The 18,722-nt window shown below is 40.5% G+C and overlaps 1 protein-coding gene across 1 annotated transcript; it reads left to right on the top strand.

The window, feature by feature from the left end:
- The first annotated feature begins 332 nt into the window (after positions 1–332).
- On the top strand, positions 333–17,819 carry LOC131984182 (uncharacterized). The gene is made up of 14 exons (XM_059349086.1): positions 333–952; positions 5,865–6,017; positions 6,185–6,303; positions 6,713–6,884; positions 6,994–7,112; positions 8,699–10,424; positions 10,949–11,053; positions 11,303–11,478; positions 11,636–11,709; positions 13,649–13,779; positions 14,210–14,390; positions 16,426–16,582; positions 17,492–17,561; positions 17,753–17,819. Exons 1-14 carry the CDS (start codon positions 418–420, stop codon positions 17,770–17,772), a joined length of 3,738 nt encoding a protein of 1,245 aa, XP_059205069.1. The 5' UTR covers positions 333–417; the 3' UTR covers positions 17,773–17,819.
- The last annotated feature ends 903 nt before the right edge of the window (positions 17,820–18,722 follow it).

Here is an 18,722-nt window from a genome sequence, read left to right on the forward strand (position 1 = left end):
AACGTGCATTTTTTATAAAAAAACAAGTGAATTATCCTCATTGAACCATGATCTGTGAGAGGTAAAGAACACCATTGCACTAAATATTGACTGAGATGGTTAGTAATGGGGTAATCATGAAACATAAACAATGTTTATTGGGATTTTGGGGGGTTTGGTTGACTCTTCTGGATCAGAGAAAGAGAAGAGAAAGACAAATGAACTTAACAGGGAGAATTTGAAACCTTCAAAATAAAAGTCATACATTAAAAATGTGTTAGGCCTAAACGCAGCAGTTGTCCCACTGACAATCACCTGCCACCTGGTTCATCAGGGCCAATTAGTGAGCAGGTGTGTTGGCAGGAAGTCTACAAAACATACTGCAGCAGTTCGCTCTGTCCCAGTGTTTTGGTGCGCAGAGAGAAACTCTTATTTGAAATGCATTTGAAACAAAAAGGATACTGCTTCGGTGTCCTTCTCGTCAACACCATAATAACTATGACATTACCGTCAGCGGGCCGGTGCGGGCCCACTGTCCACTCCAACCAACCAGACCCCCAGCTGGCCCTCCGCCATGACAGGAGCGGCGGGTCGGCGACCGAAGGCCTCAGTCAGCCGGCCGACCGAGAGGCCGGAGAGCGGCCACACGGAGACTCAAGGCCGGTAGAAAAGTCGACAAACCTCCCGGACTTTCACAACTCCGACAACACGGACGGGACACAAGCTGACACCTCTGAGGGGCCTGGATACACAATAGGAGCAAACACGGCGTCTTCTGCGGCTGACAGAGGCTTTAAAACCCGAAAAATTCCGGAGCGAGGCGAAGGGCAGCGGCTGTATACTTCTATTATCCCTCCTGATAAAGAGTGCAGGAAGGGGGACATTGAACATGTCGTCCTGGGCAAGTTTTATATAACTGGTCAACTGGAGCCAAATCCTAATGTGGGCTTCCAGTCAGACTCTGCTGTTTCAGGTAAGCTACCTGGGGTCCCCCCAGGTTTAATGTATAAACCCAGGTTTAATGTATAGACCCAGGTTTATTGTAGGCTATAAACCAGGGATGGGCAACTTAAATGCTGGAGGGGGCCACAGTTTTTCATGGACACCACCACAGGGCCACATATAGGACCGTGCACTTAACTAGATATGATGAAAATGCAATTTTAAATATGTTAACAGTGCAGTAAGTTAACATATTTCATGCTCAAATGTATGTATAACAGTATAAATAGGAATACAAAAGGTTTGAAGCAAATAAAAATCTGTTGTTTTTTTTTTCAGTGCAAGAACAGCAGACCAACATTTGCAAGAAGTAATTTTGTGCATTTTTATACTGCACTTTTAAGATTTCATGCTCAAATGCATGTAGTTGTACTGAGGGCCACTTCAGATGAGGGTGCGGGCCGTATGTGGCCCCCGGGCCTCCAGTTGCCCATCCCTGCTATAAACCCAGGTTTAATGTGGGCTATAAACCCAGGTTTAATGTGGGCTATAAACCCAGGTTTAATGTGGGCTATAAACCCAGGTTTAATGTATAAACCCAGGTTTAATGTATTGAGGTTGAATGTATAAACCCAGGTTGAATGTATTGAGGTTGAATGTGTAAACCCAGGTTTAATGTATTGAGGTTGAATGTATAAACCCAGGTTTAATGTATTGCGGTTTAATGTATGTCGTTCAGAAAAGATTTGTTAAAACTGCCACATTTTCAAAACGACTTGGTCCTTCTGCTCCCCTTTTCCAAAAACTCAAGACAATGACAAATTTTCAGATAAATATATAGCCTACCAAATATGCATTTTTATCTTTAAGTGTATATTCCAAATTCCATTCCTCAACCTTTCAGTGAATATTTCCATGTCAACTCACAATTACATAAGTACAATACTAGACAACTGACAAGATTACACCCTCCTCACTATCGTACTATCCTTGGGCAATTTTCCTTCAAATCCAGAGGATCAATACTCTGGAATGATCAGTTTAATAGTTCCATACAGTTTTCATCTCTTAACACATACAAGAGCAGTTTAGCGGCTGCTCTGATTGCTCAGGTCACTAAGTAGCACACACACACACACACACACACACACACACACACACTTCAACAAATTTGTTTTATTTTACTTTTAATATATATTTTTCTCTATTTCATTATATTCATTATTCATATATTACTTGTTTTAATTTAACTTGTGAATTTTAATATAGGTAGAGGCCTGTATCAGCCCTTTTGGGTTTCTTGCTGCTACCTTGCAGCTTTTTGTTATCTCTTTATCCTTGTCTTTTGTCTTATTATTGTGCAAAATATAAAAACTTCAAACTTTTAATGTAACCTACTCTGTGCATTCCCATTAAGAAATTATTATTTCGCTATAACTATTGAACAAAAAAAAAAAACAGGTTTTACTACCTTTTTTTTCTTGAAATGAGGCCTAATTTTGTAAACTAAAATTGACCAATAATAGCAAAAAAATATGAAAATTACATATCAATGCGTTGGTCATGAGTTGCCTTAAAAGGTGATTTGGGGTCAAAAAGGACCACAGGAGGGCTAAAGTAATGACAAATAAAAATAACTTTTTTTTTCTCTTTTTGTTTAGCATAATAGAAATGGTAGTATTAATACTACACTGTGAAATTACTCCACTACAGGTAAAAGTCCTGCATTTAGAACTTACTGAAGTAAAAGTACAAAAGTATCAGCATCATATATTTTATTGGATTATTATTATTATTGATGCATTTATGTAAGCAGAATTTTAATTTTCTCAAGGATTAATTTTAATCTTACCATATTGTAATGAGGTTTAATTTAAAATCACTTTAAATTTAACATGTTTATGTTACATTACATGTCATTTAGCAGACGCTTTTGTCCAAAGCGACTTACAATAAGTGTATTCAACCTGAAGGTACTAGACATAGACCACAGGAATCAAGTACATAACTTTAAGAGCTAACTGTCATCGCTACAGGAGTGCTATGTGATAAAGAAGAAAAGAATAGAAAAGAGCAATTTATTTTTTTATTTTTTTTTAAATATATATATGTGTTAGGTGACCATGGCTTAACCGAGGTATTGTTGGAAGAGATAGGTCTTCAGCCTGCGGCGGAAGATGTCCAGGCTGTCTGAGGTCCTGATGTCGGTAGGGAGCTCGTTCCACCATTTGGGAGCCAAGATAGAGAAAGGTCTGGAGGAGGTTTTGAGGCGAGTTGACCCACGGAGGGTGGGACTCGCCAGCTGTTTGGCTGATGCAGAGCGGAGAGGACGGGCAGGGGTGTAGAGTTTGACAAGGTCCTGGATGTAAGTAGGACCTGAACCGTTAGCAGCAGAGTACGCCAGAGCTAGAGTCTTGAAGCGTATCCGAGCAGCAACTGGTAGCCAGTGGAGGGAGCGGAGGAGGGGTGTTGTGTGTGAAAATTTGGGAAGATTGAAGACCAATCGAGCAGCTGCATTCTGGATGAGTTGCAGAGGTCGGATGGCTTTGGCAGGCAGAACTGCCATGAGGGAGTTGCAGTAGTCCAGGCGTGAGATGACCAGTGCCTGGACCAGGACCTGAGCTACCTTCTGAGTGAGAAACGGACAGATTCTCCCGATGTTATGCAGCAAGAATCTGCAAGATCTGGTGGTGGCGGTGATGTTTGTGGAGAGGGACAGTTGGTTGTCAAGAGTCACGCCAAGGTTCTTGGCGGTTTCTGTGGAGACAACCACTGTGTTCTGGACAGTGATGTGGAGGTCAGTGGTGGGGGAGCCCTTCCCTGGGAGGTAAAGTAGCTCAGTCTCACAGGTTGAGTTTGAGGTGGTGCGAGGACATCCACTGGGAGATGTCGGCCAGACATGCAGAGATACGTGCTGCTGCATGTGTTTCAGACTGGGGAAATGAGAAGATTAGCTGGGTGTCGTCGGCATAGCTATGATAGGAGAAGCCATGCGAGTGGATGAGGGAGCCAAGGGAGTTGGTGTAAATCGAGAAGAGGAGCGGACCAAGGACCGAGCCTTGAGGGACCCCGGTGGTGAGTGGACAGGGTTCTGAAACAGAACCCCTCCAAGTTACACGGAAGGTGCGGTCCTTGAGGTAGGATTTGAGCAGAGAGAGGGCAGAGCCAGATACTCCTAGGTGGTGAAGGGTGGCGATGAGGATCTGGTGATCCACAGTGTCAAAAGCTGCTGAAAGGTCCAGTAGAACCACCACAGATGAGAGGGAGGCTGCCTTCGCCTTGTGAAGCTGTTCAGTCACAGCGAGAAGGGCAGTCTCTGTTGAGTAGCCCTTCTTAAAACCAGACTGGTGAGGGTCAAGGAGGTTGTGCAGATAGCAGGCTAGTTGGTTGAAGATAGCCCGTTCCAGAGTTTTGGAGAGGAACGGCAGGAGAGAGACGGGTCTGTAGTTGTCCACTAAGGATGGGTCGAGGGTGGGTTTCTTTAGGAGAGGATTCACCCTTGCTTCCTTTAGAGAGTTAGGAAAGCAGCCAATAGTCAAGGAAGTGTTGATAAGATGGGAGAGGAACGGGAGGAGATCCGGAGCAATAGACTGAAACAGGTGAAACACTACAAAAAAGCACAGGCTCTTCATTAAAAAACACACAGTAGTCTTTCACTGTAGATTTATGGTTGTCACAATGTCAGTGTCAGGAAGTTGGCAGAAGTTTAAAGAAAATTCCTTCTTAATGAATACGGTAGTAATTATGGCTGGCAGCTTTTACAATTGACTCATCACTGTTTCCATTTTGGCCTTGGGATAACTGTGCAGGTATTTTACAGTACATCATTTGAATGTTAACGCTACCAGTCAATACACATTAACCTACCTACTAGGGCTGGGCGATATGGACCAAATGACATATCCAGATGTATTTAGGCTGAATATCGATATATGATATATAGCGCGATATTTTTAATTGCAAAGTGAGAGTAAATGTTCAGTCAAAGTCAAATGACATGACATGTCACAAGTAGCTTTATTGAAACTGTTTATTTAAGTGAACATAAATACTGTATAACAACAGGAATACCTTTTTTTTTTTTTTTTTTTTTTTTAAATCAAAGCTCCATAAAGTGCACATTTAAATTAAAATATATCTTAAATACAAATAGCCTATGAAATAAAATAGGCCAATCTTTTTCTGAAATAAATATATTGATATGAGAAAATAATAACGAACATTACAAAATAACTAAACAATAAATGTTTTAACTTTATCGAGAAATGCAATATGGTCTTATTCCATATCACATTTAAAAATATATCAATGTATCTTTTATATCCATATATCGCCCAGCCCTACTATCTACTAGGGGTATTTACATTTTGTTTATATGTATATATCTTTTTATTGGTGCAATGGCCACTTCAAAAAGCAGAAGTAGTGACATACTAAATGTGCATAGGAATAGATGGGAACGGGAAGATGGACGGGACAGCACAAAAACTTAAACAAGTATGAAATTATGTTAAAATGTATAGCAATACTGTCATTAGAAATTTGCAAACCAGTTGTTACTAAGGGTATTTATATACTTCACAAGTGTATGTGTCAGAGTGTGTGTATTGGTAACTGATAAAGAGTCACAGGAGCGAATACAATCCTGATTTCAAGAAAGTTAGGAGGCTGTGAAAAACGGAATAAAAAAATGCAATGATTTGCAAACTCTTTGGGACCATATTCAATTGACAAAGGTATAAAGACAATATATGTAATGCTCAAACTGGGAACATTTTTGCATTTTGTAAATGTATACACTCATTCAGAATTCAATGCTTGTTTTAAACAACCTGTTTGGAATCAGGATTATGGGATAAATAAAAGAAAATACAGACACTAGCAGTGTATTCTTGTATGCGGTGGGGATGTGAACTCTGAGGTGGTTTGTTTTTGTTCATCAGTGCAGGCTCAGGGAGGCCAGGAGAGGGTCAGAGGTCAGCGGGTCAGCGCCTCAGAGGAGATCTGGCAGAGGCTGCAGCCCGTGGTGGAGTGTGGAGACGCCATGACCCTCACTGTCAGGAAGAGACGAGCTGTACAACTACAGCTGGACCGAGGTCAGGCTTCTCCATTTATACATTCTCCAGCTCTGTCTGGGATAGTGAGATTTTTGTTCACAGTGAAATAGCATCTGGTGTTCAGACATTAATCTTTTTTCCCTTTTTTTTTTTTTTTTTTTGTCATAAGTGAAAATAAGTTTTTATTTTGGTGTCTTTTGTCTTAGTGAATGAGTCATCTGTGCCCCTGTCCCAGCTGCAACCACATTGTGGCTACTCTGTTCAGACCACGTGGAGAGACCTCAGTCTGAGGGCTCAGTATGATGCCTGCCATGTCACACAGGAGGTATGGGATTAGTATAATACATTTTAATATGTCAAATACCAACACAGAGCTCAGTTTATCACTGCCGTCTTCAACCGACGAGCTGGTGTTGACTCAGTATGTGGAAAATAGGATCAAACGGGCTGGTTTATCTTGTTATTTAGTCTGTGTTTCTGCACCAGACACAATCTTTTTTTAGTCACGGGGTTAGTATGAATCATACATTTCAACTGAAATGACTCAGTACACTCTTATGTCATCCTGATGAGATAGTTGGGGACTTTCATGGATTGTTAACTCATGATTTTAATGCCTATTTAATGACAAACTTGATTCTTAATTATAGCCCTGTCTTCTCTAATGGATGTGAAATGTTTTAGCCAACAGCAGTAAAAGAATAAAAAGCCTGCGGTTCAAAACATGTGTTTAGGATGACAGTTTTGTGTTGCCGCTGCTGTGGAGGGGGACTCCAGTCAAGATGTCCTGCCCGGCCTCTGAGATGCAGCCTCAGGCCACGGGCCCCTCCTCACTCTGCTGCTCCCCGTATGGTATGACTGTCAAAGTGCAGGGCCTCCATGATACAGAGGAGCTAAGGGTAAATGGTAAACACAAACATTTAATTTAGCTTTTCAATCTATTAGCACTCAGATCATTCTATGGCTTTCCAGAGTTTCTGAAATAATATCAGCAGTTTTTTCCTTTTCCCTCCAGTCCGAGGAGAATGGACCCCTTTGGTTGCATTAGCTGAGCAGTGTGGCTACATACTGGACAGACAACATGCAGAAACTGTTATCGCTGCTCCATTCGTTACGTGTGGCATCACAGTAAAGGTGAGCTTTATTTTTAATGTCCATGGCTCATTTTGTTGCGTTGTTTATCCTTTTTTCCGAGCCAGAACTTTCTGTAATTAGTCCAAAAGCAGCAGTGGAAAAAGTATTCTGATCCCTTACGTCAGTAAAAGTACTAGTACAACACTGTGAAATTACTCCACTACACGCGATAGTCCTGCATTCAAAACTTACTGAAGTAAGTAAAGTATCAGCATCAAATCAGTATCAAATGTAAAAGTACTTGTTATGCAGAAAGGACCCACTCAGGTTGTTAGATATATTATTAGATTATTTGTATTGATGCTTTTATGTAAGCAGTGTTTTAATTTTGTAAAGATGGGGCTAATTTAATTACTTAATATACTTTTATAAGATTACATTTTTAAAAAGTCTAATTACTTTAAATTGATCATTAAATTTACATTTAGTCATTTAGCAGACGCTTTTATCCAAAGTGACTTACAGGAAGAGTAAAAGTAAACAATGAAGGTTTAGTGCAAAAAGGGCTATTAGTGCATCAATAAGTGCTAGTGACAATTCTTTAAGGAGTAGAATTATCGTGTAGTGCGAGGAAAGAAGGTGCCCTCTGAAGAGCTGGGTCTTCAGGAGTTTTTTAAAGGTAGAGAGGGACGCCCCTGCTCTGGTAGGAACTGGTAGTGTGTTCCACCAGCGGGGAACAAGAAATGCAAAGAGTTTGGATTGCCTTGGACCAACGGGGGGCAGAGCCAGGCGCCGTTCATTGGAAGAGCGCAGCGGTCGTGATCATATATTTTATGTTAAATTTCAGCCTGTAAGCTGGCAGATAAATGTAGTGGAGTAAAGGTAAAAAGTTACATAAAATGGAAATACTATAAGTATAATTCTAAAGTATTTGTACTTTACTTCAGTTCTTGAGTAAATGTACTTAGTTACTTTCCAGCACTGTCCAAAAGTCCAAACCATCCAGAAATATTCTCAAATCAGAAGTGAACCAAACCATGATTCAGTTTGATCCTGACCAAGACAACCTCTCTTGGTCAGACCAAGGTTCATCTGTAGATGAAAGGAAAGTCTGTTGATGGAGGAAGGAATGAAGTCTGAGAGAATCAAATTATTTTTAAGAATCAAAATTATAATTTAAAGATAAACAAATGAAATGCCTTAAACTAATTAAATCCATCAATGATGAACAAATACAATAAATACAAAATACAATATGAGTTTGAGAGGATTGTTTAAATTACTGAACACATATAGAAACTTGCTATTTGTTGTGGTTTTTTTGTTATTTATCTTGAACCACTAAAGGCATATCATTGGTCTAGAATGCAACAAAACAGTACAGATACAACTACATCTAGTATAAAGGAAGTTTAACAGTCTTATCAGGGGAAAAGGACTAAGGGTCAAAAAAGAGAGAGGATATAAAAACAGTGTTACAAACCAGCCTGTCAACAGTTACTTCCTTGCAAAATATTTACAACTAAATAGATCCTTGTCAGTTTTCAGCTTGAGTTCAGACACGTATCCAGTTCTAAACATGCTTATTTCTGCAGTCTCACACAGAAAACCTCTGATCTCCTTTTTTTTTTTTTCTTTTTTTTTAGGATGGAAAATACACGCTGTCTCTTCAGGTAGGAGAGAAGACGTTTACACTGTCCTGCCCCGTCTCTGTCCCTGAAGCACTCCCACTGACCCATCACCCTCCAGTCACCAGCCCTCAGCATCTAACCAGAAAGCCAGCAGCGCAACAATCCCTGGAGCCTTTTCCATGGGCTCCACCTTTCTACCTGGCCCCGCCTTACTACCCCCACCCTACCTATAACCTCAAGTCTCCTCAACCTGATGGACTGGATGCATATAACCCTCCTACTCCCTCATCCCTCAGCCCAGATAATACATTTGGTCCACATCCTCTCCCTCCTGTTGATTCCCCGCCAGACTATCCGGTCTACTCCCACTACCACACTCCAGTAGAAGAGTCTTATAAACATGTCCACGTACCTCAGTCATCTACCGATGAGGCTGAAGTTTCAAGTCTGTGGTACCCAGATCTCCAACAAAAGCAGAAAACTCCTGTCTTTGGTGTTTCTGAGAAGCCGAGTGCTGCATCTCCCCTCCAGCCCCCCAGCCATGCCTTCAATCCCTACTATCACTACTACCACCACCCTAAAATCCCTCTTCCTGGCCCACCTCAAGACCCTGATCCAGGCCCTGAGGTGCCTAGAGAAGTACCTTTAAATAATCCTCATAACTATGAATATCCAATGTTGCCCCCACAGCAGTCTGAGTCTCCATCCCTTCAGTTCGTGCCCCAGGCTGCCTCTCATCCTTACACCCTTCCAACAAGTCCCCCAGAAACCTCTGCACCTCACACTCCTGATCCTCCACAGCCATATCCATACTTCTATTACTTTCCACACGTTGCTCGAGGCGAGGCCAGGAGATTGGCTCCTCTCACTCTCGACACAGCCGCTAAAACAAATTTGTCCGATCACCAAAACACAAAGTCGGCCGTCTCTGTTTCTCCACTTCCTCGCTCACAACAAGATCATGATGACTTTAACTTAAATCCTTACATAGATCACCTAAGAGAAGTGATTAACGAACCAGAAAGTAGTCCAGAAGTGGTCAAACATCCACTTTTATCTGAAGATGATGATGATGATGATGATGATTATGACGACTATGATGTAGAAGAAGAGCTGGATGACATAAAAAGACACTCTGCTCCTCCGACTCCTAAGCCTCCTGGACCCGTTCCTCCTCCTGAACAACCCTCTAACCGTGCTCCATCACCAGACTATGATCCTTCTCCTTACCCATACTACCTCCACCCTTATTATCATTACTATCAGATGTATTATGGACCTGACAGTTTACACACAACTGAAAATCATGTGTCTCCAACATCCAAAGAAGCTTTGGACCCTCCGCTTCCAGCATCTCCCCCTCCACCACAGCCCCCATCTGATCAACATCAAACCACTCCTCCGACCACAAAATCAATGTATGATGTTCACAATGGCCTCTTACATCCTTACTACTATTATTACCACCACCTCTTCTACCACCCTAAAGCGTCTGAACACAACCAGGACCCTCATCCTGCAGGCAGTGTGAACTCTGAGACAACATCAAAACCAGAATCTCCGCTCCACTCTGACTACAGCGGGATGGACTGGATGCTTGATCCCAGCATGTCTCAGCTGCTGCACAGCCACTTTTATAACCTCAGTGCCCATTATATCACCCAACAACATGCATATTATCCTTTTGGGCATCCTGGTGAAGAAGAAGGAACAGAAGAGAGGCTGGATAGTGAAATGAAAGGTGACATAGATTAGCTTTTTTGCACATATACATGTATATAAAAGATGATAAGAATTACTGAAGAACATTGTACAGGACATGTAAGAAGACAAAGGTTGCTTATAAAGATATTATCCTTTTTTTTAAATGCATCTATTGATATTTACCAAGATAAAAGGAAAGATTACACAATTCATCAAAGTTTAAAGATTAGCCAATAACACAAAATTAATAGAAATGTACAGTTTGCATAGAAGTTTGTTCACAAGCTGAGATACATTACAGTGAAATGAAGAAATAGAAATTCCAGCAGCCATGAACTCTGCCTATGTAAGTTCATGTAGTTGAGACGTAGCCATTAATATTGGTGCTGTGACTTCAGATCACCACAAGGGGGCAGAACATTACTCAGTCCCGACAGGCTAAAGGTCTAGCCTCTGGTCCTGGCTGTGAATAGACACCTGTATGGATCTGTCATCACTCATGCTGCTGAATAGAAGCATTCAAGTATAACTGGCTCTTCTGTCTTTGTTTACTCTGCTCAGATCAGGCCAACCCGTCCACTCCCTCTGCCTCGCCCTGTGGCCTTGGCCCCGTGTCAGATTCTGACGGCAGCATCTCTCTGGGCTGCTGCTCGTACCCGGTGAAGGGTGAGTCCTTCCCATAACAGATCTGTCCACACACGTCTGGAAAAGAATGAACTGACAAAGGAGAAAATCTAAAAATTGGCTGATTGATATGTGGGCTCAAAGCCGACACCCCAAACCACCTAATTAAAAAAAAATGCCAGGGTTTAAAATCAAACCTAAATATTCATGCAGACAAAAAAGAGAGAATTTCTTTTAATGTGGTCAAGAAAACCGCATAACTCGGGAACGACTTTGTGTGTGTGCCAACAGACTGTACAATGGGGCCGTATTTAATCTTCTCGGTGCCGGACTCTGTGCTGGAGCCCACAGTTGCCCCCCCTGCTCACCCCTCTGAGGTCAGTAATGTGTCCTGCACACTGCAGAAGCTGACCTCCGACCCCGACATCTACACTGTCCCCCTGGATGGCTGTGGAGTAAACAAACATGTAAGAAACACTTCTATGTAAACCATTTAATGCACAGGCTGCCTTCAGCCTGCTTAATGTGGCGTAATAGAGTGATGCTTTTCTTTATGCTTTGACTGACCTCAGTGTTGCTTTGTGAAATTATGTAAATCATTTTTCCAATGTCATGTCTTGTTAGGTGTTTGGTGAGAAAGTGGTTCATCTGTTGGAAGTCAATGGTATCCACTCTCTTCAACAAGCCCAACCAGTAAGGTATGGCATTACTGTTAAAAAAGGAAACTTTTTTTATAGAATAGAACTTTATATATACGAGGAGTAAGATAATAACTTTATTTTTAAAGGACATCTTTTGGCACAATTCATTTCCTGGGCATGTTTTGTTTTTCTCTCTCGTTCAGCTATGCAGCCAAACATTTGCATTGCAAACATTGTAGCAGAGACCGGTCTATGTTAGCCTTCAGCTAAGAGAGAGTTAGAGGTTGTTTTTTTAAACCACATTAATCATTGAGTGACTCTTATAGGCTGGCCTCTCCTGCTGTTGGCTGTGTGATGCTACTCATTACTACGGCCTTTAGGCTGTTTATTACATTGCTTTAGATAAAGTTTGATCCATTTATTTTCTCACCCAGAACACAGTAGAATCAGAGTTACAGCAGCAAAATGGATAGCAAAAAATGATAAAAAGGAAACGGCAGTATAAACTAAATATATAGGCAAATAAACAAGCAAAAAATATAAAGTATTAACAATTTACAATATAAGCAAGTAGAAATGTAAAAAGTATTAACAATTGCATTAAAAAAACAACTTGTAAACAATTATTTTTCTTGGATTATAAATGAATTCACACTCTGAAACACTGTTTTAGTACCTGTCTCTTAGAAAAAAAACCCTCTCTAAAAAGCCCAGTCTGCTCTGATTGGTCATTGTTTTTTGGGTAGTCTCTGCACCATCATTGCAGTCGGTCAATGACTGCAACAGCACTGTAGCAAAACTTTCTACCGATATAGTATAGTTGTGACATCACAACCTTACAGAAGTCTTGATGGCTCATTTAAAGGCAATTTCTGAATATGGGCTGTGTTTATTTCTGTGTTCTGCGTTTTGATACTGCAGTATATTTGTTTACTCTAATCATAAGACTTTGGCTGAAGTTTAGGCCCATTCTGAATGGCTTCATTCTGGCTTTTATGCACTTTAGAGACTCCTTGTAAGGTAATAACTTGCTATAGAGAACTATGATGTGATGTCAGATATTAGAGGTGTTTGGGAGCATAATATAAACGGTATGAGTTGCATCCTTTTTAAGGTTTCAAAAGTAGACCTAGCATGCCGTATGCTGTCAGAATTCTGGTTTACAGAAAGGTTAAAAAAACTGACACATGGAGAGACTCAGAACATCAGGGCTTTATTGGAGACGGGACCCTCTTCTTTTTTCTTTTTTTTCAGCAGCCCTGAAGATTTGACAAATTGTTCTCCCGCTGTACCTAGGCAGTGTATTCTGATGTCTGATAATAAAGAAAACTAAAAGGAACATCAACATGCTGTTTGATTCATTTTCTCACTCGAGAGGAAGTAATTCCACTACAATACTTTGACAGTATTTATATAGCACTAAGACTTGCAATATTGACGCTTTTATTACTCATTTTAAAAAAATCTAAAGTTTCATCTTCTAATGGCGGGGGGTAGGAGACAATGCTCTGGCCTTCTTTCCAACACATCCTTTTTTTCTTTAATTCCTTGTGATTGGGGACATAAAGCCCAACACAAAATGTAACACAATCACATATGTAACCTCTACTATTAAAGGTATTTAGAGACGTGTGCAATCATCCTGAAATTACAGCTTCACAATCCCAAAGTGTCAGCTACCTACACACAGTTGACTAAACTAATTCCGGACATGCAGATATGCATGTTTGGCTGCTGCTCTGTCACAAGAGAGGAAATACAGCTGTCATCATTCAAAGCAGCTGCTCACAAAAAAAACGGCAGACAACTGACGTATCTCCACCTTCTGCACCAGAGAGAGAAAAAGATTCACTATTAATGGTAAAAAATGATAAACACTGTCTCAGAATAGACAAAATGTGACAGCCATATGACTTATGAAATAATCACTATGTGTCAAGTATGAGATGTTGACACGCTCCACATCTAAATTTCAGCTGTCTGTGTTGATCGGCAGGTTGATGGTGGAATGTAGCTCCTCCCCGGGTTCCCCAGGTGAAGTGAGGCTCCATGTGATGGATGAACCTCCTCCACCACCCGTTCAGTCTGCACCAGCCCCTGCTACTGTGCAGCTGAGAATAGCCAAAGGTGATTGTTTTCTCTTCTCTTTAAATCATGCATTTGGACATTCTCAAATCAGCAAACATATTCTTTTGTGTTTACAGTCATGGAGAAAATGATTAGGCCACCCTTGTTTTCTTTAATTTCTTGTTCATTTTAATGCCCGGTACAACTAAACATACATTTGTTCGGACAAATATAATAACAAAAATGGCTCATAAAAGTTTAATTTAAGAGCTGATGTCTAGACATTTAACATGGATTTCTTGATGATTTTGATTATTGGCAAGAAAACCATGTAAAATGTCTAGATATCAGCTCTTAAATTTAACTCTTATGAGCTATTTCATCATTATATATGTACAAACAAATGTACCTTTAGTTGTACCAGGCATTTAAATGAACAAGAAAATAGCGAAAAATAAAGGTGGTCTAATAATTTTTCCCATGACTGTAGATGAGTCCTTCACCAGCTTCCACCCTGAGACTCACCTGCCTCTCAGCCTCATGCGAGGCAGAACCGTTTATGTGGAGTTGAGCCTGCTGGACCCTCCAGTGCCGGGTCTGGTGCTGCTGGTTCACTCCTGCCTGGCCTACACTCAGGCTCCCTACACCAGCTGGCTGCCTATTTATGATGGGTATGTTACACAGAGATAAATTGTTTGTATTGTTATCAGTCTCTCCAGCTTTACATGTTGGTGTTAAACACAGACGAAGCAGGAGGATGATTTACGTAATCCCATGAAAAGATTCAGAGCAAGTTGTAGTTAAGAACCAATATGGTTTTTCAACTTTGTTTTTGAAAAGTTATTCTGTGCTGAGTCTCCGTGAAGTTTTCTTTATAGTCACAACGCTCAGGAGTTCAAGAACAACCAATTAATTTATCCCCTTTGGCTCAATAAATATGCAGCGTCTTGTGCCTACATAAGACCTTAATACTTTGCCTTGTTGAGTGTTATTGTACTACACTAAGCCTTTCGCTGTCTGAAGGTAGGAGCTCCTATTTATCACACACTGTGCATTATGAGAATGTTTGATTCTTCCATGCAGCTTCAGGAGTCAACAGTACATGTCAGTATATTCTAAAAAATAATTAATGAATTGAATCTTAGTAGCTATCTGCACATTACCAATAGTGCAGGGAGCGTTCTAGACTAAGGGATGAACAGACGATTTAATCTAGCTATTAGCTATTGTTAGGGTTTGGTTTTTTTTCTTCAGAACTGATGAGAGTAATATTCTTTTGGACTATTTTTTAAAGACAATGAGAGAGTGAGTGATGTACTTCGACCTTCTCTATTCAGAAATCAGAGGCTGCTAAACAGCACTTTTACAGAGTTTTATAATGTGAATGTGCGACTATCTAATTGGTCAAAACGGTTGGGGCAGCACCCTGGTTTAGACTCAGCATGCCCATTTCATTGGCACACTGGTTAGTCCTAGCCTCTTGGTGCTTCAGCTTCTGGTCTCCGCCCTGTGGAAGAAAAAAAGCTAACGGCACACTTTTGTATCTTGTCTAGTGTTGGTCAGTGCCTGTCTCCACCTGGGCCCGTGGCCTTGAATTGTAGCACCAACAGTGCTTCAGTGTTTCATCTGCTTGCCCTCAAATATGTGATTATATGCAAAGTGTTATCAGTGTGGCCTTTCTGTTGATACTCCTTATTTCTGTGTGCTGTGCCTGGCATTTAAAATGTGAGTTTTATGCTTTGCTAAATACATTTCTAAGCGGCATTTTATCTAAAATCATTATGTAGATTATTTGTAATTATTTATCTCTTAACACTATGTTATCTCCTCTGGCGTGAGAGGTCATGGGACAACAAACAAATAGGATTGTGAGATAGTTTCATTTCAAATATTAAAAGATTTGTGGTTTACACGAGTGCATGTGGAGATGAAATACCAGGTTATGTGAAAATAAGCATTTTCTAGACTTTGTGCTGACCCTGTATATACTACCATACTAATTAGTTTACCAGAAATGTCATATGTCCCAATACATAGTATGTCAAATTCAGAATGCCAAAAAATACCAGAATGTCCTAGTACATTCAGATACACTTTGCTGTATTCAAGTCAGCATGCTGTTCTGGCTTTTCTGACCCACAATCCTATGTGCATCATATTGTGCCTTGAACTTTAGTCCTTTTGCTCATATGTTATGATGTTGTATGTCATATTGTATGCATATTCCGTGCAGTTTAGTACATACCTTGAATCTGCAGTGCATACTGAATGTACGTGATTTGGAATTCAGTGATTGTTGCCCGTCTAATAATAATCCTAATCAAAGGATCAGAATTCACAGTATCTGACGGATGCTTGGTTGTAAGATGTGTAAACCAGGTTGTTGACATCTATCTGCAGCGTTGCCATGGCATTTAGTCATCATGATCCTGAGCTGATGATTCATATAGATACCTGGAAACCCCCTTTTATTCAACACCGTTGTGAAGTCTTTCAAACTAGACTTTTATGAAAATCCAGCAGTTACTGTGAGTGCTAATGGTCTCCTGAGGCTGAATAAAGATGTAATTAGCAGATGATCATTAAAGCGACGGGGTACGTCTCTGCTCATACGCCTGTGATTAAAATATCTGATATGCATGTTGTTCTCTATGTAGAGATTTTCAGTTGTTGCAGTGCTTCCTCTCAATACTGTGTGTTGTTCAGCTGTCTCGAAGGCAGCGGTGATTCACAGCTGCTTCCTTCCCCACGCTCCGACCCCCACCACACCCGGAGAATCCTAATCTCTGGCTTCCTGTCCCTGCCCTCAGAAAGTCCCTCCTATCCAGCTGAAGGAGGGTCCTCTCACCTGTACGACCCAGAGGTACTTCTCACTTGTTATTGTGACTGTTTCAGTTCAGGCTGCCTTAAAATCCTAAAACACAACAAAGACTATTGTTGGAGGAGGGTGTGAGGAGAACAAACTCTAATAATAAACTACAATTATGGGTACCAACAATCTATGTTTTCCACACTTCCCAAAATAGGTACTTAACTCAGATATAGGTACTAACACAGTGCATGACCCACATAACTATAAATATGAGAGAATTGCCTCAAGCCACACACCTACTCCACACGTCCTTTGATGAGAGAGAGGATGATGAGGATGCAGCTCAGTTCATCAAGTTGATCGCTTTATTGATTACAATGAGTCAGAAATGTGCAACAGAGTCTCTGTATGATTGCCAGGGCAAGCTAATTCAGAACCCAGAGTATGGAGAGCTGTCAGGCAGTCTGAACAGAACCCCATCTGTCTCTCCCTTGAACCCTTTTACACAGCTACTCCACCTAGTCTTTGACACAAAGTAGATATTCAGAGGTGTTGTCTTCTCATCACACATCTTGCATGTGGTCTAGGCACTCAACACATGAACACTCACTCAGACACGCAGACAGTTATTCTATTTTAACACTGATACTTTGTTCTAGATGTTATCAAGTTCCCTTTTTCATTTTGTGGTCTACTGTTTCCAGTAACTTGCACAGAATATGTGATTTCTATGAGTGACTATGCACATTTGAGAGTAGAGAGTTTAAACTATCTTATGCATTCATTCTATGGATTATATTAAAACTCTATCGATATGTATTATGTTAAAGCATTTATCAAGCAATATCAATGCAAGCAACCTGACTATTACTTACACTATCCATAATGGTGGCATGTGTGGACGTGGATTGCTGTAGCAATGTAGTAAAACTTTGTTTTGCCCTTTGTGCTTTTTTTCAGATCCACCTCTTGTGTCTGACAGAAGTGTGCTCTACGGCAGATGGTGACTGCAGTGTCAGCTGCATTAACAGTAAGTTTGACACAGTGGAAACATATAATAAATAAATTATTGTTGTGACTACTCGCTTCTTCGCCGGCTTTTAAAAATGGTGCGTTGTTACAAATAGGGCAACAGAAGAAACATGGCAATGTATGGATAAAAGTGTGATTATCAGCTTTGGCCTCTTGTACATCACAACTCTCACTTTTTTTCTCTTGTAGGTCCAATCAGTGACGTGTGAGCAATGAAATAAACACTTTTGCAAAAAATTCTCGTTTTTCTTTTTTTAATGAATAAAAAAGGTACAGTCTTGAGCGAAGAGAGGGCAAAACCCTGAATATTTATTTTTAAAAATATGAACATAAAAACAGTATAGTGCAATGCAATCGTGAGTACTACAGTGTACAGAAAAAGAACACAAGCAAAACACTTTCTAAAACATTCACTTTATGAGCTTTAGTTTGGTCACGGAAGCAGCAACAGGAAGAAAAGCAAAGTTGAACTCTGTCTGTTAATAGCACGATGTTTCTCTTCTTGCTGAACCAGTGTTTTACAAAAGGTCAGCACTTAATTTTTCACAGCTCTGAAGCATGCCACTTGAAATGTTTGCAGTTTTAAGAGCTTTAAACTGAACCTGCAGAATATTCCCATCACAGTTGTATGGAGTGCACAATTGTGTATAGACGATTAAATGGATTAAGATTAATTAAAGACTAAATGGAATGTTTTCCAACATTGCAGCAAAGGATAAATGCCTCTGGTACCGTAACGTGACACCTCTGTGAGGTAGCCTAGAATATGGTTTCACCAAGAGTCTACATCTGTGCTAAGTTGAGCTAAATGCTCACGGCAGAATGTGAACATACGCATCACTACATTAAAAAATTCCAGGTTGGGATATGACTGTCATTAACTTGCATTGTAGCGAAATCCGTGTCAGTTTCAGGGAAATTTGAGTGATTCCGTGGCTATTCCACGGATTTTGAGTTAAGCAAATCTGTGGCTATTTCACGGATTTCTGTGAGACCAGGTTGGTTTAATGCTAACTGACTATATATGAGAAAGAAAGTTAGCCTGACAAATATTATACTGGCTAGACTCTTGAATGGTAGCATTGCCACTGTGGCCACATTATTGTCAGCTTTTGGCCGTTCAGCTGAAAGCACGCCTATACTTTAAACCTCACAGAGC

The sequence above is a fragment of the Centropristis striata genome, chromosome 13, assembly GCF_030273125.1.
Source record: "Centropristis striata isolate RG_2023a ecotype Rhode Island chromosome 13, C.striata_1.0, whole genome shotgun sequence".
Taxonomy (NCBI): Eukaryota; Metazoa; Chordata; class Actinopteri; order Perciformes; family Serranidae; genus Centropristis; species Centropristis striata.